General features: G+C 43.4%; 3 protein-coding genes across 4 annotated transcripts; 2 read left to right on the top strand and 1 right to left on the bottom strand.

The window, feature by feature from the left end:
• Nucleotides 1-4,604: 4,604 nt before the first annotated feature.
• Rbm8a (RNA binding motif protein 8A) lies at nt 4,605-6,234 on the top strand. Of its 2 annotated transcripts, none has more exons than XM_076861658.1 (6): nt 4,605-4,729; nt 4,979-5,038; nt 5,145-5,219; nt 5,365-5,501; nt 5,785-5,921; nt 6,031-6,234. In XM_076861658.1, the coding sequence occupies exons 1-6, from the start codon at nt 4,663-4,665 to the stop codon at nt 6,074-6,076; spliced, it is 522 nt and encodes a 173-aa protein (XP_076717773.1). In that variant the 5' UTR covers nt 4,605-4,662; the 3' UTR covers nt 6,077-6,234. The 2 variants fall into 2 exon arrangements, with proteins under 2 accessions (XP_076717773.1, XP_076717772.1); XM_076861657.1 differs by having other exon boundaries at nt 5,142-5,219.
• A 198-nt stretch (nt 6,235-6,432) lies between these two features.
• On the bottom strand, nt 6,433-11,816 carry LOC143403602 (gonadotropin-releasing hormone II receptor). Its single transcript, XM_076861655.1, has 3 exons — nt 10,578-11,816; nt 7,627-7,837; nt 6,433-6,921 (listed from the first exon to the last, which is right to left on the bottom strand). The coding sequence occupies exons 1-3, from the start codon at nt 11,085-11,087 to the stop codon at nt 6,512-6,514; spliced, it is 1,131 nt and encodes a 376-aa protein (XP_076717770.1). The 5' UTR covers nt 11,088-11,816; the 3' UTR covers nt 6,433-6,511.
• Pex11b (peroxisomal biogenesis factor 11 beta) lies at nt 11,068-18,931 on the top strand. Its single transcript, XM_076861656.1, has 4 exons — nt 11,068-11,816; nt 12,522-12,637; nt 12,962-13,163; nt 17,737-18,931. The coding sequence occupies exons 1-4, from the start codon at nt 11,761-11,763 to the stop codon at nt 18,143-18,145; spliced, it is 783 nt and encodes a 260-aa protein (XP_076717771.1). The 5' UTR covers nt 11,068-11,760; the 3' UTR covers nt 18,146-18,931.
• The last annotated feature ends 651 nt before the right edge of the window (nt 18,932-19,582 follow it).

Genomic DNA, 19,582 nt, shown 5'->3' with positions numbered 1-19,582 from the left:
ATTTATGTCCTGTGTAACACAGCATGAAAATGCTAGAATGCAAATGGTTGAAAGTTAAAGAAAAATGCCAGAACTCTAGTCAAAATGGAAGATGTTAACACATCTGCCCTAACTCTATTTTATTCAGGAAAGGGCTAAGGGAGAAAGCAAAATATAAACTAGGAGACCGACTGATAAATAAAATCATAAAAATCAATGACAGAGAGACTTTGAAAAAATACACAAGATAAATTAATATTTAATTACTTAGTGTTCATGTTCACTAAAAAAACAATTTTTACTATATACTGAACATTGAACTTGATTGGGGGGTGCTTGATATACCTTTTTTATGATAAATAATAGATTTTTTTTTCAAAATCGATCTTATTCTAGGTGACAAGGAGACCTCTAATGATTTCAAAAAGCAGAAATCAGTACAAGCGACATTTAGACATAATGCACAATGCAATAAACCTATAAACTAATAACACAAAGTAAAAGAACAATAACACAACTCAATGCTCGAAAATTGTCATGGTTTGTATCTTAAACGTCTCTAAAGGCTCAGGGGTTAAAAACTTGGTCTCTGGCCTGGGATGCTACCCTAAGTGGTGGAACACTTAGGAAATGGGGCCCGAGCAAGGCACTGGGGTTATTGTGAGGTGGGAATGAAAAGAAATACAAGAGAAATAGAAAGAGGCAAAAAGGGAAGGAAAAATAGACTGGAACTTTAATCTGGAAGCATTTTGCTAAAGTTTCTCAGATATTTTTTATTCTCCCCAGGCTGGTTTTTTCCCTTAGGCTTGACACTCCCAATTTTGAGAGATCTATAAATCTTTTTTTTCTTTTTTTTGAGAGAGAATATTTAATATTTATTTAATATTTATTTTTTAGTTTTTGGCGGATACAGCATCTTTATTTGCATGTGGTGCTGAGGATCAAACCCAGTGCCGCGATAATGCCAAGCAACCACACTACCACTTGAGCCACATCCCCAGCCCCAATAAATCTTTTTTAAAAAAATATTTAATTTGGGGGGTGTAGTTGGACACAATACCTTTTTTTAAATTTACTTATTCTTAAGTAGTGCTGAGGATCGAACCCAGGTCCTTGCACATATGAGGTGAGTGCTCTACCACTGAGCCACAGTTCCAACCAACCCTAAGAGATCTATAAATCTTAAAGCTACTGTAAATTGACTCAAAAATCTTAGTTACTGTAAATTCATTCTTAATGAAAATTGCTCTGACACTGTTATTTAGCCTATGTAATACTAGTACATGTATTTTTAGAATAAATAAAGGGAGATACAATATTTTAAGACACCTATAACATAGCTACATTCCCAACATCATCTATTGATTAGACAGAGGAATCATCGACCTAAAGATCCTGAGAATGGCCAGACACCAAAAACCATCTTGTTATCACCAGGCCAGAACCATCCACAGGCCACCACCCTATACTGATATCTTACAAAGTTTCCCCCTCAAAGAAGAGCCCAAGACTGCTGCTCACTCTCTGAGAATGTCTACCTTCACCTTTCACTCACTAACAATGCTCTTCCTTTTTGCTAAAACCTAATGGGTCATTAGATTATTTTCTGTGACATTGTCACAGGAGAGTAGGAACCTGAAGCTCCAAACCTCTGTAGATGTGTCCTGACAAGAGGAAACCTAAAGTTAGACACAAAAAACCCAGTAGGAGAATTTTCTTATAAAGGAAAATAAAGTGACAGTAAAGTAAAATTCAAGTACAGAACATCCTCTCTCTCTGTCTCTCTGTCTCTCATCCACATTATTTTGGGTCTTCATTTCTCCTACAGATAATAGGTAGTTTGCTGAGGAATGTGACAAATCTTATTTACTTAAGTCAGGCAGAGGGGGGAGAGAGAGAGAGAGAGATATCCAAGCAGAGAACAACAAAAAAAACAATGCTGCCCCCAAATTTATTGCTGTTTGACATTTGTTAGAACTGGGTTCCACCTTCTGTAGTCTTTACCAATCAGCAGTTTTCCTTCTCCTTGCCATTTGATATTTATCCATTCATGAAGTATGAACCATATACCCACTATGAGCCTGGTACTGGGATAAACTTGCAGATATAATTCTAACTAAGCATCTCTGCCAAAAGGATTACAAGCTAATGGGGAAAAAAAAGAGGCAATACACAAGGTTGAAAGTAAACAAGATAATTAAAGATTCTGGTTTAAGTGCTGTGAAGGAAATAAAACAGACTTTAGTCCTAGAAGGATGAAAACCCCTTTGGTGCCTGGTGTAGTGGCACACACCTGTAATCCCAGCAATTTGGGAGGCTATGGCAGGAGGATCACAAGTTCAAAGCCAGCTTCAGCAACTTATTTAGGCCCTAAGCAACTTAGTGAGAGCCTTCCTCAAAATAAAACATAAAAGGGCAGGGGATACGCCTCAGTGGTTAAGCACCCCTGGGTTCAATTCCAGTACCACAAAGAAAAGAGAGAAAATCCCTTAGTGACGGTAGTATTCAGACCTAAAAAATGAGGTTGAGCCAGGCATGTGAAGGGCTGGAGGGAAAGCATCAGGAACAGAAAGTTGCAAATGCCCAGAGATGAGTTAAGCGATAGTATAGGAAGGGCTTAGTGGATGAGGGAGAATCTCAGGTGACAAAACTGGAGACATAGGGACAGTTAACTATGTAAGTTTTAATTTTATTCTAAGTGCAACAAAATCTGCCGCAGTCTGGCTGCAGCAAAATAACGGGGGGTGGGGGGTGGGGGGGGTGACGAATAACTTGTGTACGTTGATACAGCAGGAGTAGGAGCCCTTTATTGTAGGATAGGAGTGGTATTTATACATTTTACACAGCTTATCTAATTAGCATAAAATAGATATAGCAGTCAACCAATAAGGAATCTCCACACTTAATGGCTCCCTTTTGTTACTTCACAAACCACTCCCTCTGGCATTTTGCCAGGCGCCATGCAGGCTTGTTTAGAGACTCAAACATTTCTTGGCAAAATACCAGGTGCCATCCTGACTTGTTTACAGACCTTAACAAAAATCAAGGGAAGGACTTTTAAAGTAGGAATGTAACCAGATGACTTTTAAAGATTAGACTATGTAATGTATACAACTGCTTTTTTTAAAATTTTTTAATATTTATTTTTTAGTTATCAGCGGACACAACATCTTTGTTTGTATGTGGTGCTGAGGCTTGAACCCAGGCGGCAGGCATGCCAGGGGAGCGCGCTACCGCTTGAGCCACATCCCCTGCCCTACAATTGCTTTATATAACTGTTTTGCCTGGAAAACTACTCATCTCCAAAAGGCCCAGTTAAAACGCTAAACCCTCTTAGTTCCAGAAACGTTCCTGATACTGCCATTATGATAGCAGTTATCACTTTCATAGTGTACTATATATAGTGAGTGCTATCAATGCAATTATTTATCCTCTTGCCAGCACTTCTTCTAATATTAGATACACATATAGGCATAACTATTTGATTAATAAGTGAATCTGCAGCCTGCTATTGTTGAAGGTGTACATAAGGATTCCAGAACTTGGGGGCAATATAGGTTTTACTTCAACTCCTAGGTTTTTGAAGGTAGAACACCTGTTCCATCATCAAGAACTAAAGACATTATTTTATTTAAGGCCATGCCTTTCCTTCCTTAATTTCCAGAGGGTGGCAGGGAGCGTTTGAAAGATATACCTTAAAAAAAAAAAAAAAATTATCCAGGCATGGTTAGCCCACTACTGTAATCCCAGAGACTCCGGAGGCTGGCAGGAGGATTAAGTATGCGGATGGCTTCAGCAATTTAGCGAGATCTGTCTCCAAATAAAAAGTAAAAAGGAGTCTGAGGAGGTATTTAGTGGTAAAGCGCCCCTGGTTTCATCCCCTACAGCCCGGTTTCAACCACAGCCTTGTTGTGTTGGTTTTCTTGGGAAGAAATTCGGGGCTGGCGGTCCGTTCTGGGAGGTGTTTTGTTTCTGTTTTTTTTTTTTTTTTTTTTTTTTTTTGTCCAGGGACGAGCCCAGGGCCGTTTAGCCACTGAGCCCCATCCCCAGCCCTTTTTATGACTTACTTAGAGACAGGGTTTCACCGAGTTGTTCCGGGCCCCGCTAAGTTGCTGAAGCTGGCTCCCAACTTGTGATCCTCCAGCCTCAGCCTCCGGCCTGGGGCAGCTAAACTTTTTCTGCGGCGTGAGATGTGATTCCCGGGTCTCACACCTGCTAGGCCAGCGCGCTACCGCGGAGCTGCCTCCCGAGCCCTGATCTGAACCTCGTCTCTTTTCTTTTTAAGGCTTCTATCATGGATGGGGTGCTTCTCAGAACAGGGTACAGGTCTACAATTTTTAAGATAAAAAACTTTTAAATTCTTCCATTTTCTACTTTGGAATGAAAGCTGCCCTTCAGCAAGGAATTAGGCCCGGTCTCAAGATTAAACGGAAGCCATTGACTCCTCCTAGTTTGTCCCTGCCAATGCAGCTGGTCTCAGCTCGTGACCTGCCAAGATGGCTACCAAATGCTTCCGGCATCTTTTTGAACTAGGCCCGCCCTTAGTGCGTATTATTACCGCGCCGAGGGCGGGACTTAAAGGTGGGCTGTGATTGGTCAGCTTGGCGACCTTTCCCCTCTGCGACAGCCTGCCGAGGTGCCTAGTTCCCCGGCGGTCTGGACGAGCGCTAGTACAGAGGCAAGATGGCTGACGTGCTGGATCTTCATGAGGCCGGAGGCGAGGATTTCGCCATGGATGAGGATGGGGACGGTGAGGACAGTGGAGGCGGCTACGGGAAGCGGGGAAGGTGCGAGAGAAGAGTGTAACAGGAAAAAGGTCCTGGGGCGGACGGATGGGAGCGGGGAGTGCGGTCTCGGAGAGAGACTCCTCCCCCTTCGGAAGGAACGGGGCGGGCCCGGGAGGGGACAGCCTGGCGGCGGCTTACGCCCTCGGCGTGTTGGGATACAGTTGTCATAAATGACTCCTTTGTTACCCATCCTTTCTCCTCTGGGGCTTCAGAGAGTATCCACAAACTTAAAGAAAAAGCGAAGAAAAGGAAGGGCCGCGGCTTCGGTTCAGGTGAGTGTGGGGACTTGAGGTCGAGAGGCTTGTCGGCGGGAGCGGAGTTGAGCCCCCGGGACTCCGGGGAGAGTCTCCGGTGATCTGGTTGTGTTCTCTATAGAAGAGGGGTCCCGAGCGCGGATGCGAGAGGACTATGACAGTGTGGAGCAGGACGGCGATGAGCCCGGACCACAACGCTGTGAGTAAGGTGGAGCCTGCGGAGAGCGGGTCTGTGGGCAGTTAAAACCCGAGCTCCCCGCCCGGATGAGACTCACTCCGGAGTCTGCGCTGACTGCATTCCCCTGTCCCAGGCGCGCATACAGCCACCCTTTCTTCCCCAACAGCTGTTGAAGGCTGGATTCTCTTTGTCACTGGAGTCCATGAGGAAGCCACTGAAGAAGACATTCATGACAAATTTGCAGAATACGGCGAAATAAAAAACATCCACCTTAACCTGGATAGGCGGACAGGATACCTGAAGGTATCTTAAGCGACCCTTTATTGCCTTCCTTTCCCCTTAGCCTTGGTAGTTCTGTTTGCTGCGATTCAAATAAAATGACATAGGAAATTGATTTTGTTGGACAAAGAAAAGAGACGGAGACAAACAAAACAGACACCTGTGTACAGTAGGGACATACGATGTACATTCATTGTGTAAAGCTTTTAGATTTTTCTGTTTAAGTATGAATTTATATTTGAGGATGAGGATACTTGATGCTTGGTAAAACTGGAAGGTTTTAACATCTTACTTTTCACTTACTCAGGGTTATACTCTAGTTGAATATGAAACATACAAAGAGGCCCAGGCTGCTATGGAAGGACTCAATGGCCAGGATTTGATGGGACAGCAGATCAGCGTAGATTGGTGTTTTGTTCGAGGTCCACCCAAAGGCAAGAGAAGGTAAAATGGAGAGGGCAGACACTGTTGGTGAAGGGAACATGAATAAAACTGAACAACGACATTTTATTATATCCTATGATGAATTCCCTGCCTTCCTCTTTTTTCCTAGAGGTGGCCGAAGGCGCAGCAGGAGTCCAGACCGGAGACGTCGTTGACAGTTCCTCTCTTGTCCAGGTGGTCTCTCCAAGATTCCATTTGGCTATGCAAGCCGTCAACAAATAGGGCTGAAGTGGAAATCACTCTGTTTATATTTAAACTGTTATCCTGTTTACTGTTTCTTTTGAGTCATGAATAAATGTCCCTTTTTAGTTTTTGGTTTTCTACATTTAAAATTACTTTCATGTTCTAGTAGTGAAGCTCTGATGCACTATTTACAGTAAGGCAATATGGGTCATTGTGGAGATACTTCTATTAAGGATTGAATTCTGTGAGTTTCTGCTTTAGACACAGTCTCAAGTCTCAGGTCAAAACACAGATCTTCTCAGCACTTCTTTTGTTGGAAGCTAAAAAAGCAGGGGCAGCAGAGAGATGTTCTTAGGGTATTAGAGAGTAATGACTATTCTTTATACTCCGTTGTAAGAAAATGGATGTTATAGGAATGTCTCTCTTGTTTCTCCTCTTCTTGATGTCACATTTGTTTGCATTTTCAGCTGTCTGAGGGTTTTACTCTCCTGTTGGGGCATTCTCCCAGACCCTCCTTCCTGGGAGGAGTCTTTACTGAGTGTTTGGTGCCCTCTCCGGCAGCCGAGGGTGAAGGCTCCATAGAGGAGAGGATCCAAAGGAGCATTGAGAAGGCCAAAGAGGAAAAGGATATGGCTGAGGCTGGGAGGGACTTCAGTTAGCATGGTGGGGGAGAACCAGTACCACAGACCCAGTAGGTAATAAGGTGTCCAGCAGAGGACGAAGGTCAGCAAAACAAGGAGGGCCAGTCGCAGGGCCCGAAGTCGAACACGGGGGCGAGTGTCTAAGGAGCGGCGTAGGGTAAATTCATCAGCAGGGGCTGGGAATTTAGAAAATATACTGAAATTCAGAACTACTCAGCTTCTGAACTGAGTGTAGGGTGAATTGATGGAAGGGCAGTCAGTGAAATGGAACCCTCACCACCAAGGAAGAGAATGATGTAAAACCTCTTACCCTCCCCAACCTGGCACTATCTGATCACCTTCTAGACATGACAGACATGCTTGAGAAAGGTGTTTTTGTTTGTGATACTGGGGATTGAATCTAGAGCTTCCTGCATACTAGGAAAGTACTTTATCACAGAAATACATACCCAGACCTTCTTGTAAATTATATTTTAAGACAGGGTCTCACTAAATTGGCCAAGCTGGCCTCAAACTTGTCTTAGTAGCTGGGATTACAGGCATTTGCCACCATGATGGTGAGAGATTAGTTTGTCTTGGTGAGAGGTTTTGCTTTGAGATGCTGTTAGGTGAAGCTACCAGGTCTACAGGTCGACTTGAGGATGTTAAAGAACACTGATGACCTTTTTCTCTAATTTCTGCCTAGTTTACTCAACTGAATTAGAGGCAATTTAGAATTGAAGGCATTCAATAAAGTTTATCTCCAGTGTCAGGTGCTAGAGATATGGTTAGCATCTTACTTTGGTTTAGTGGCTGATATATAGCTGTTAGGTAGATAAATAAATGAAGCTAGAGACAACAGTTCTGGGAATAGGACTAAGGCCTGGGAATTGAAGTCTCACCCTGGCTCCCCTTTCTGGTTCTCGGACTGGACACACTGAGGACAATGCGGCTATAGCAGATGGCCATGGCAGTTAGTGGCAGCAGAAAGAGGCAGCAGAAGGTGAAGAGGTTATAGGTGGTCTCTTGCCATTGAGCCTTGAAGCTGCCTTTGGTGACACACTGAGTGAAGGGGACTGGGCCAGCTCGGCGGACAGTATGGAACAGGAACAGCTGGAATGAAGTTGAGACTATTAGAACTGGTTCCCACACCATCCAACCTACTCACCTGTGTCACAATAGCTCCTCCCAATTAATCGTTATTAATTCCAGGTGGAATAGAACAGCACTGGGTAGTGGTTCATCCATAGTACCACTTTAAAACAGTGAGAAATGTATCTTGAAAATGCCGGTCTTTCCCTTAAGCTTGAATAGGGTGCTTAGCATGCAACTTGTTAAAATCCTGGAACTTAAGAGAGTCCTGCCTTTTCAAATACTAGCTTAACACTGTACTTTATGAAAGAATGGTAACACCACCATTTTACCCTCATGGCTTCTCTGGTATACTTGTGGTAAATTTTTTTTTTTTTTTCTTTTTTGGTATCAGGGGTACTTAACCACTGAGCAACATGCCCAGCCCTTTTTTGTTTTTTATTCTGCAAAGGCCTCACTAAGTTGCTGAGGTTGTTTTTGAACTTGTGATCCTCCTGCCTTGGCAGTTTAATGTTTTCCAAATGCTATTGACTCCTCTCTTTGGTAAGTTGCTGGGGTTTGGGTTGAATCATTGAACTGAATAGTTTTCAGTTTACAGTTGCAGGGTTAGAATACCTTTGTTCTAGTAATGTAAATTGAGTCACTGTTTGATAAGAGGTAAGCCCAGTAGGTGTCAGATTCCTAGATACTCAGCCTTTTTTAGGAAAGTGAGTTCAGCAAACATGAGGAACTTTGAGAATTATGAGAAGGACTGTAAAAATAGTCAAAGCCCTTGAAATTTACAAGTTTGGTCCATAGCCTTGCTTCTCTCCTATTTTATATTTTATATATTAACACACCACCTACAATAGAAATATTTTTTTCAACTACTTAAAACTTGGAACTTTGAACCTGAAAAAAAAAAGGAAGTTCTAGCTATCCCTAATACTCCCTCTCTACTCTTACATCACACTATAATTTTTTAGGGAAACTCATATTTCAATACAAGATATGGACAGTACAGAATTTTTATTCAAAAGACTAATCATCTTTTTAACATATATATATGTCACTACAGATTTGCCATTGAAACAAAGATTGCAATTATCAGATTGCCAAACTTCAAAAAAGAATTGAATTCATTTACTATTTCATCATCTTGTGCAAGCATGGATTTTTAAGGGATTCAGCCAAAGGCATAAGGTAGGTAGTGGTAGAGCCTAGACTTGGGAGGGGAAAAAAAGCAAAGTAAAAGAGTCAAACAATACAATAATAACAGTCATCCCCCACATCTAAACTTTTATTTAAACAAACCCAATTTCTATTGCCCTATGGCAACAGGCCTCTTAATTCTCTGTGTGGTGCCAGGGAATGAACCTATTATGTTTAGCATGTAAAGCAGGCAATCTACCACTGAGCTATATTCCTAGCCTGCAGGCTTCTTATTGTTTGGGGTGGTAAAGATCCTGTTTGAAACATCATTGGAAGATTGTGTGTGTGCGTGCCTGCTTGCCTGCGTGTGTGTCCCTTAGTACTGTAGTCAGACTTTTGATAGTTAAATTTCTAATATTTGAGAATTTAAACATCAAACCTTAAATCCGACTATAATGCATTATTCCACAGAGTGAAGTCATAGACCCTTTTCGGTCTCCTGACATAGTCCTAATTCTACAGTCTCTTGGTTAGTGGTTTTTGTTTTGAAGGAATTGCTCAACATTTAGCTTTTTTCTAGATTTCTACAGAATTGAGATTGGATTAACCAGTACTCAACTTTGGATGCTCCCCTGTTTACAGTTTTAACACCCATTCTACAGTAAAGCCAGAGTAAAAAAATTATAAAACTGATTATGTCATTCTTCTTTTAGTGTTTCCACTGCTCTCAGAATAAAATATGAATTTAGTACTTCCCTGAGTAGCAACCTCTTGGGATCCTCCACCCTCCATCTTCAGCATTTTTCCTTTTTTAACCTGTTTAATACCTTTCTATTTTTCAAGAATTAAATTTTTCAGACTGCAAAAGTTGGTCAGACACTCGTCATTGTTCTTTAACTCCTTACCTTTAGCATAATACTTTTGACTGCACACTCTAGTGTAACAGCCCAATTTGTCTCCTGCATGAGTCTATATCTATCTATCTATCTATCTATCTATCTATCTATCTTTTTGGTCCTGAGGATTGAACCCCAGGGCTTTACCACTGGGCTACATTCCCAGTGCTTTTATTTCTTTTAATTCGAGCCAGGGTCTTGCTAAATTGCTGAGGCTGGCCTTGAAATTCGGATCCTCCTGCCTCTACCTCCTGAGTCACTGGGATTACAAGCATGTTCCATCACATCGGGTTATAAGTTTTCTGAAGACAGAACTTTTGTTGCTATATCCTTAGCATTTGAGTATCAAGAGATGACATGTATTTTTTTGAATCTGTGAATGAATATCTCCAAGTTTTACCCAAAGCCCCTGACTTCCCTCCTCTTAGTAGATTCCCATGTTTCCTCCCTACCCTAGAGTTTTTCTGCACCAATCTCCTGAAGGAGGTGGAAGCCATGTTCAGTAAAGCAAACCTAAAGGAAGAGGCCCCTATAATGGGGTAGTGCTTTTCAAAAGTAGGCTTTTACCAGATGTAAATTAACATGCAAATGATCTTAACTTGTCCAAGAGATAAGAGGCTCCCCCAAGGAAGATTAATGGCTAATGTGGCCAATGGCACTCTTTTTTGACACCCAAGGCTCATACAATGTAATCAAATTCTCTCCGGCCCAGCCCATATTCCCAAGTCACTCACCTGGGGCAAGGCAAGCAGGAAACTAAGTCCCCAGGCTATCCCCAGAAGTTTCTTTGCACCTGAGCGGGGTCCAAGCGGGTTGAGTACTGCTGCCTGGCGGTCAAGTCCTATGACTACAGGCAGGAAAGCTGCAGCATACATGGCCATTAGTTTCAGGAACATAAGTGTCCGACATGCGATGTCCCCAGCCAGCCACTGAACGGTAATATTCCAGGTAGCATCTAGGGGCATAACCACAAAAGTGACCAGCAAGTCGGCAGCTGCCAAATGGGCGAAGAGTCGCCGGACGGGAGAGGGTCGGCGCTGGCTGGATTGCCGCCGTGTCACAGACCACAGCACGGCCAAGTTCCCGCCAGCTGAAGAAACAAAGAGCACAACGGTGACCCCCACTCGGACCTTGGCTGCAGCTGAGAAAGTGGGTAGCTCTGAGTCTTCCAGCTCCACTCCTGATCCCGCCCATATCTCCTCCCCCACTGCTGACCCGCGAGGGGTGCCATTGCCAGCAGACATGGTGGCCTGGAAGGGAAGGCTGGGGAGGAGGAAGTGGGGTCTGCAGCAGTGAGCTCTGGTCGCTGGCTGCTTCTTCGCTCGCCTTTTCAGGACCTGAAGAGGGCTACTGCGGATGTCGTCCCTTGAGACGCTCTATCTGTTCTGGAGGACACCCAGGATCTGGTGCTAATCACGCCCTTTCCCACCTGGACAGCTGGATCAGTCAGGACCTCGTACTGCCAAGACCTCTGTAGCGCCTAGACTACTGGACTCGGCCGGAGCGTCGCGTGCGCGCGGCAGTGTGCGCGCGTGGGGCGGTCCGCGGAGTCCGCCCGCCGCCACTTCTACCCCGCGGCCAGGGCGTGCACGCAGCGGCGCCTTTCCCGTCCCGCCTGCGTGCCTCCAGGCCCCGGCCTGGGTCCTGAATATTTAGACCTCGAAGTGCTGCTGGAGGCGTGTTTAAGGGATAGAGACCATCCCATCAGGGGTCCGCTGACCGAGAAGCACCACCACACGGAAGTGTAGGCCACGAGATCAACGCTGGCGTCCTGAAATTCCGTTCCAGGGCCGGCTCCATTCGCTTTCTCGCCGATGCTGTGTGTCCCTCGCGAGGCACCGTTGGATCGCCTAGGAGGCGTGAAGGGGCGCTGGGATTAGGGCGGGAGAGGACAGTGGAGGCGGGGCTGCCGCTGTCATGGACGCCTGGGTCCGCTTCAGTGCTCAGAGCCAGGCCCGCGAGCGGCTGTGTAGGTGCGGCCAAATTAGGAATAGGGAAGGGTGGGCAGAAGAACATTATCGTGAGGCGGGGTCACTGCAGGTACGGGGGTCCCCGAGGGTCAACTCCGGCTACGGGGGCCCGGACGGACAGTGAGGCACAGGCTTGAGCTGGTTGTGAGGAGATGATTCTTCTCCTACTCACAGGAAAGATGGGGAAACTGAGGCACGAGTGGGCCAGCGGGGCGGCCGCCCGGGGGGGTGTTTCCACATGTGATCAACAGCTTGCCCACTAGGCCAGGGCGGGACGCGGAGCGTTCACCCGCGGTGGACAGCGACCCGGGCTTTTGCCCAGAGCTGAGGAGACGCCCGTTTCCCTGTGCCCCACCGTGCTGTCACCCGAGGGCCTGGCCCCGCTCCCTGTGGTCTCCGCCTGGAGCCTGGACCTGTCTTATTCACCCAGGAGACTGGCTGTCCCGTGTCTCCCCTCCGCGTCGTGCGTGCACACGGGGCGGACGCGCTCGCCGGGACCCTGCCCCTCCGGCGCCTCGGGCCGTCCCCGCCGAGACCTCACGCTCTAGATTATCCTTCCCAACCCTGGTCGGCTCCTCTGACGCCAGGCCTCTCCTCCCCTGCCCGGAGGGTCGCGGAGAGACGTGGGCGTGCCGAGGAGCAGCGGCGCCGTCCCGAAGCCTCGAGGGGAGGGGAGGGAGGGTCCCCCTCACTTCGCCTCTCCTCCAGGGCCGCCCAGTATGCTTGCTCGCTTCTCGGCCACGCACTGCGGAGACACGGGGCCAGCCCCGAGCTGCAGAAGCAGATCCGACGACTGGAGGGCCATCTGAGCCTCGGAAGGAAGCGTGAGTGAGCCCAGCCTCCACCCTCAATGCTCTCCCGCTGACCCGCTCCTGTTTTTCACCACTTCTCCCTCGTTTGACTTTGCACTTATTCTCTGAATGTGTCCAACTGAGATGAGAGCAGGCATAAGGAAGTAAGGGAGGGTTGAAGAAAATAGAGCAAACTTGAGAAAACTAGGACTGAAAGTTGAAGTAAAGAATAATGAACTGTTCTGCTCTTTTCAGAAATCCTTGTTACTATCACTTGTTCAACTTTCACCTCTCTTTGTTGTGTTTTGTTTCTGACTCTACTTCCAAATCCTTGTGTTCCCTTGTTATCTCCACAAGTTCTGCGCTTGGGCAACTCAGCAGACGCCCTTGAATCAGCCAAAAGAGCTGTGCACCTATCAGACGTTGTCCTGAGATTCTGCATCACTGTTAGTCACCTCAATCGAGCCTTGTACTTTGCCTGTGACAACGTCCTATGGGCCGGAAAGTCTGGACTAGCTCCCCATGTGGATCAGGAAAAGTGGGCCCAGCGTTCATTCAGGTTTGTTACCCGTTTTTCTTGAAATACCTTTGGTAGCCTCCATACTACATAGCTTGCCTTTTAAGAGAAAAAATCTCTCAGGATCTTCCCAGAGCACAGTTGTCTCTCCATATCTATGGGTTCCTCAAATTCAACCAACCACAGATTGAAAATGCATCTGTATTTTTGGTACCAGGGTTCAATCCCTGGTACCAAAAAAAAAAAAAAAATCTTCCTGTTACAGTTGATTCCCCATCTACAGATTGTCATTATTTCTTAAACAATATAGTATAGCATCTCTTACTTACATTGTAGTAAGTATTAGAGAATGATCTAGAGTCGATTTAAAGTATATAAGAGGATATGTGTAGGTTATATGCAAATACTATGCCAGTTTAATGGAGGAACAGGGCAAAGGATGGGAGATGGGAATGGGAAAGACAGTAGAATGAACCAGACATAACTTTCCTATGTTTGTATATGAATACATGACCATTGTAACTCCATATCATATATAACTACAATACTTGGAAGTTATACTCCATGTACGTATGATGTGTCAAAGTACATCATTTATAACTGTCATTTATAACTAAAAATTAACTAAACAAAACAAAAATATTATGCCAGCTTATATAAGGGACTTGAGCATTTGTGGAGTTTGGTAGGATTTAGGTATCCAAGGAGTGTCCTGAACCAATTCCCCAAAGAGAAGCTATATACCAAAGACAGTTATATGTGTCTTAATCACTCGGTTTCAAATCTTCATTTAGATCCTAAACTGTCAGAGAAAAATAAATGTGGGCACATGGAAGACACATGCTCTTCCATGATGTAGTACCAATTCCCATGAAGTTTCCCATCTAACGGGAGAGCCATATTAAAACAACCACTTGCCTATATTTATGGAAAAGTACAGGGTGTTATGAGAGAATGTATCAAGGGGAGCTGATTTAGATTCAAGGATTAGGGAAGAATTCTTTGAGAAAGTAATATTTTAGTTCAAACTTGAAGTCGGAATAGTAGTTAGACAAAACAAACAGCAGAAAAGGTCTTTCCAAACAGAAAATTGCATATGCAGTAAAGAATAAAAAGCTAGATGATGAATAGTATTGAGTAAAGGGCATAAATTTAAGTTGAGAGATAAGAGCCAGTCTTATTCAGAGCCTTTGAGGTAAGATTTTGTTGTTGTTGTTGTTGTTATTGTTTAAATTGTATCCTACATACATATTGAAGGATTCTAAAAAAGGGATTTGACATGACTTGAATTGTATTTAAAGAACATTTTGTTGTTGTTACCAGGGATTGAACCCTGAAATGCTTTAACCACTGAGCCACATCCCCAACCCTTTTTTATTTTTTATTTTGAGACAAGTCTCTCTGAGTTGCTTAGGGCCTTACTAAGTTGCTGAAGCTGGCTTTGAACTTGCAATTCTCCTGCTTCAGTTTCCCAAGCCACCAGGATTACAGGCATGCACCATCATGACTGGCCAAGAACACCTATCTTGCTGTGATGTGGAAAATGGATTATAGTGAAGCAAAAGGGGAGGAGATGATCAATTGTGGGCAAGAAATGATATTGGCATGGACTAAGTGGGTGAAGTGAAATATGATTTGAGAATAAAATTGGTTACGTGCCCCTGGGTTCAATCCCTGGTACCAAAAAAAAAAAAAAAAATCTTCCTGTTACAGTTGATTCCCCATCTACAGATTCAGCGAACCACAGATCAAAAACTATTAGGGGAAAAAAATTGCATCTGTTTTGAACATGTATGCACTTTTTTTCTTGCCATTGTTCCTCAATATAGTATAATAATTATTTATATAGCATTTGCATTGTGTAGGTATTATAATGAATCTAGAGATGATTTAAAGTGTACAAGAGATTATGCATAGGTTATACACAAATACTATGCATATATTTTACGTGAGAAACTTGAACTTGTGCAGATTTTGGTATCTGTAGGGAGAAGGTTTCAAGAACAAATTCCCTTCAGATTCTGAGGGATAACTGTACATATCATCTCTATTTGTCTTTTGTTTCCCTACAATTGGCCTTGTTCTTTTTCATTATATCAGCATTTTTCCATCTCCATTTCCGCCTTGCTTTTAATCTTTCTCAGTGAGTCACAACTCCAAAATGGTTTATGATGGTGAGAGTGGAGACATGACTGGAGTGATATTGAAAGGCAACTCCCGGGGCTGGGGTTGTAGCTCAGTTGGTAGAGTACATGCCTACCATGCACAAGGCCCCAGGTTCAATCCCCAGTACCACAAAAAAAAAAAAAAAAAAAGAAGAAGAAAGGCAACTCCCTAGAAGAGTGTATATGCTATATTTATTCATCTTATTCAACAAATATTTATTAAGCTCATATTATATTGCATGCACTGGTCTAGAAACAGGGATAAAGTGGTTAAAGACAAACAAGGTCCTCCTTCCTATGGAACGTACAGTGTAATAAGGGAGACAGATCAGACAATAAGAAGAATATCAGATAATGGCAAGTGTTATGAAGAAAATTGAAATAGAATCATGTGGTAGATAGTAAATGGCTCACTGCTTTAAACTGAAGGTCAAGGAAACCCTCTCTGAAGGTATAACATTTACGCTCAGACCCGAAGAGCAAAAATGAGTCAGCCATGTGAAGTTTTTCAAGAGAGAAGATTCCAGGTACAGGAAGTAGATAATACAAAGGCACTAAGACGGGAACAATCTGGATGGGATCGAAATATAGAAGGAAACCAACATAGTTGGAACATAGCGATTGAGGAAAGAATGGTTCAAGAGAGGCAGAGGCCAGATATGTTGAGTCTGGAAGCCTGTTTAAGGTATCTAAATTTTATTGTAAATGTGATAGGAAGGAAATTGTGGAACGTTTTAAGGACAGGAGTAGTGATGTGATTTATATTTATGCTAACTACTTTATGAAATGAAATTGTTGGGGGGCAAATGGCTATAGAGAGAATAGTCAAAAGATTAAAGCAGTGTTATTAGATTCAGGATATATTTTGGAGGTAGGATGATTTGTTGAGTACAGACCAATGTTGTCAGAGTGGGTTAACAATCAAAACCAAATTTTGTACTTAAGGAATTTATGATCTTAACACATTTGGCAATTACTTAAAACCTTTAGGCCTCTTTTTAAACATTTTTTAAAAAAAGAACTGGATTTAGCTGACCTATAATATGTATGTGTCTCTCCAGTAACTAAAGTTTGTTCTTTGAAAACAAGTTTGTTGCTTGCTTGCTTGCTTTATTTATTTATTTATACATACATACATACCAGGGATTGAACCCAGTGGTGCTTAACCACTGAGCCATATTCCCAATCTTTTTTAAAAATATTTATTTTTTAGGTATAGATGGATACAACACAATGCCTTTATTTTTATATGGTGCTGAGGATCGAACCTGGGTCCCACCCGTGCTAGGGGGACACTCTACTGCTGAGCCACAATCCCAGCCCCCTTCCCAACCCTTTTTTATATTTAGAAATAAGGTCTTGCTGAGTGGCTTAGAGCCTCACTGAATTGCTGAGGCTGGTTTTAAACTGATTATCCTCCTGCCTCAGCCTCCTGAGCCACTGGGATTACAGGCATGTGTCACTGCACCCAGCCTAAGTTTGCATTATTATAGGGCAAAAGTTGAATATAGTATAGGCTAAGGGGTTGCCTTAAAAGTGTAATTTCAGGTTGACGTTGAAAGATTTCATTATAATGAATTTTAAGACTGAATTTTAAGGTGCACACAAACACATACTGGTTACAGAAAGGTAGGAGGACTTTTTCTTTTCTTATTCTTATTGGGATATACTTGACAAATGTAAGTTGTATACATTTAAGGTGTACAGCGTGGTGTTTGGTATTGTACATTGTGAAATGATCACCACAATAGGCTAGTTAACATATTCTTCATTACCTCATAGTGACCTTTTTTTTTTTTTTTCCAATAGTGAAAACACTTAAGATCTACTTTCTTAGCTGGGCATGGTGGTACATGCTTGTAATCCCAACAACAACTCAGGAGGCTGAGGCAGGGACATCACAAGTTTGAGGCCAGCCTTGGCAAAGAAAGACCCTGTCTCAAAATAAAAAATTAAAATGGCTGGGGATGTAACTCAGTGGTAAAACTCCTCTGGGTTCAATTCCCAGTATCAAAAAGGAAAAATAAACCTTCTTGACAAATTTTAAATATGTAAAACAATGTTATTAACTATAGTTCCCATGCTATATGTTAGAGCTCCAGAACGTACTCAGCTTGCATAACAGAAACTCTATACTCTTTGACAAACATCTTCCCATCTCCTCTACCCCTAAACCTCTAGCAACTGTCATTCTATTCTGTGCTTCTATGAATTAGACTGTTTAGTTTCCACATGTATGTGAGATCATGTGGTATTTATCTTTCTGTGTCTAGCTATTTCAATCAGCATAATATCCTGAAGGGAGGACATTTCTAATAGTAGATTATAACATTCACTTCTGATATTCTAATGTATAATCCCTTTGCTCTGTGTGAGAAGTAAATGTTTGTATGTTGGACATGTTAAGTAGGTATGCGTGCCCTTCTGACCTTCTGCCCTGTGTATCTCAGGTACTATCTGTTTTCTCTCATCATGAATTTGAGCCGTGATGCTTATGAGATTCGCTTACTGATGGAACAAGAGTCTTCAGCTGGTAGCCGGCGAATGAAGGGTTCTGGAGGAGGAGGAGTCCCAGGAGGGATTGAACCTGGGGGACCTGGGGGCCCAGGGACTCCAGGAGGAGGCCTGCCCCAACTGGCTCTGAAGCTTCGGCTCCGGGTCCTGCTCCTGGCTCGGGTCCTTCGTGGGCATCCCCCGCTTCTGCTGGATGTGGTCAGAAATGCCTGCGATCTCTTCATTCCACTGGACAAACTAGGCCTCTGGCGTTGTGGCCCTGGGGTTGTGGGGCTTTGTGGTCTTGTGTCCTCCATCCTGTCTATTCTCACCCTAATCTGCCCCTGGCTACGACTCAAGCCCTGATGTTCTGGTATAGGATAAGGAGGGGAACTAAACTAGTGAGGTGGAATTTTAGATTGCATCCCCCCCCCTTTCCATCCTCATTCCAATTCTACTCCTTAATTGAAATTAAAATAATTAAAATTCAGAGATTTGGGGGTAAAGGAAGGAACTTTGGGGAAGATGAGGTGAGGACAGATGACTTGCCAATAGAATGATTCTAATACACAGCTATGCCTGAGGTTTTATTCTTTTATTTTTTTCATTGTCTGTGTCTTTCTTGATGTAATTTATCAATCTTAAGTCACTTTAAGAGTCTATCTCTGTGTATCTTTTTTACCTTCTCAGACCTCTGTCCAGAAATTTAAAATGGGTTTGCTTTTTGGTAGGGGAAGCTTAGGATTTGGTTGGAAAGGTTCTAACTGCCTTTTTATTCTCAGAGAGGTAGCTTATGGCAGGTTTTCTCCTTTAAACTCAAAGTCATAATTTTTATGTTCCAGTGTTTTCTCCTATCTCTGTACCATAGGTTGATAATTTTTCTTCCTCCCTCGTATCTACCTCACCAGCCTCCATTATGATTTGGCCCTTACTCTTCTCTGTATCCACACCTTCAGATTTCTGCTTGCACTTGATTTCAGAGTTATGTTCCCCAGCTGCGTCTTACCCCACCTTTGCCTATCCAAATGGATGCTGTGTCTAGCATCTTGTTGTAAATACTGTACAGTGATCTTTGTAAATAGCCATTGCCCATGCCCACAGTGAAGAGCAAGCCTTCCAGGTCAGCAAATTAAAGATCAGTTTGCTCATTGACATTTGGTCTGCTCCCTCATGTTCTGGTCACTCAATGGCCCCTATTCCTGTCACTGTGGTTTGGATTTTCCATGGAATTGGCCAGTACCATCACTACCCACATATTTTTATTGAGCATCTATAGTATGCAGGGCAAAATACTGGGTAATGAACATGTCAAAAGCTAAGAAGCTCCGTAGTGCCACAGTTCTTTGAGATGTTTATAGCTTAGTTGAAGAGTTGGGGGAGAAATGGTCTTAGCTAAAGTAATTACTCTGGCTCCTCAAAACACACATCATCACCAGTTCATAGTTATAGTCCCTCTAAAAACTATAGCCCTACAAGGCAGCACAGGCTAAAATCCATGAACAGAACTAAGTGGAATGAGATTGGTAAGACTTGATTTGGGGGCTGTGCCTTCACACACTGGGACTCTCCTGGGTGGGTGGGTAAATGGTACCACTCCTCTTTTGTATTGCATATCCTAGGTTGAGATAAATAGGGCATGAAAATAATCTGTCTCCCACCCCTACCTACTTCCTGTTCTAAATCTGAAGAAAGCGTTATTGACCTGTCAACAAATAAAAGGAGTAGAATAAAAGAGAAGTGGCAGAAATGGTCAAAAATTGTTTTCTCTTTGGATATTGGAAGGAGGCCTCCAGGGGGCAGCAC

Source organism: Callospermophilus lateralis, chromosome 7 (genome assembly GCF_048772815.1).
Source record: "Callospermophilus lateralis isolate mCalLat2 chromosome 7, mCalLat2.hap1, whole genome shotgun sequence".
Lineage (NCBI taxonomy): Eukaryota > Metazoa > Chordata > Mammalia > Rodentia > Sciuridae > Callospermophilus > Callospermophilus lateralis.
This window is presented reverse-complemented; position numbering and strand designations above follow the sequence as displayed.

Bases quoted from the DNA above. Each gene is read 5' to 3' on its own strand.
- Pex11b (XM_076861656.1), top strand. From the start codon at position 11,761: ATGGACGCCTGGGTCCGCTTCAGTGCTCAGAGCCAGGCCCGCGAGCGG. The intron at 11,817-12,521 runs GTGCGGCCAAAT...CCTCTCCTCCAG, and splicing joins GCCCGCGAGCGGCTGTGTAG to GGCCGCCCAGTATGCTTGCT. The intron at 13,164-17,736 runs GTTTGTTACCCG...TGTGTATCTCAG, and splicing joins TGGGCCCAGCGTTCATTCAG to GTACTATCTGTTTTCTCTCA.
- Rbm8a (XM_076861657.1), top strand. From the start codon at position 4,663: ATGGCTGACGTGCTGGATCTTCATGAGGCCGGAGGCGAGGATTTCGCC. The intron at 5,039-5,141 runs GTGAGTGTGGGG...TGTTCTCTATAG, and splicing joins GGGCCGCGGCTTCGGTTCAG to AAGAGGGGTCCCGAGCGCGG. The intron at 5,220-5,364 runs GTGAGTAAGGTG...CTTCCCCAACAG, and splicing joins TGAGCCCGGACCACAACGCT to CTGTTGAAGGCTGGATTCTC.
- LOC143403602 (XM_076861655.1), bottom strand. From the start codon at position 11,087: ATGTCTGCTGGCAATGGCACCCCTCGCGGGTCAGCAGTGGGGGAGGAG. The intron at 7,838-10,577 runs GTGAGTGACTTG...ACTTCATTCCAG, and splicing joins TCCTGCTTGCCTTGCCCCAG to CTGTTCCTGTTCCATACTGT. The intron at 6,922-7,626 runs GTGAGACTTCAA...CTAAATTCCCAG, and splicing joins AACCAGAAAGGGGAGCCAGG to CCCCTGCTGATGAATTTACC.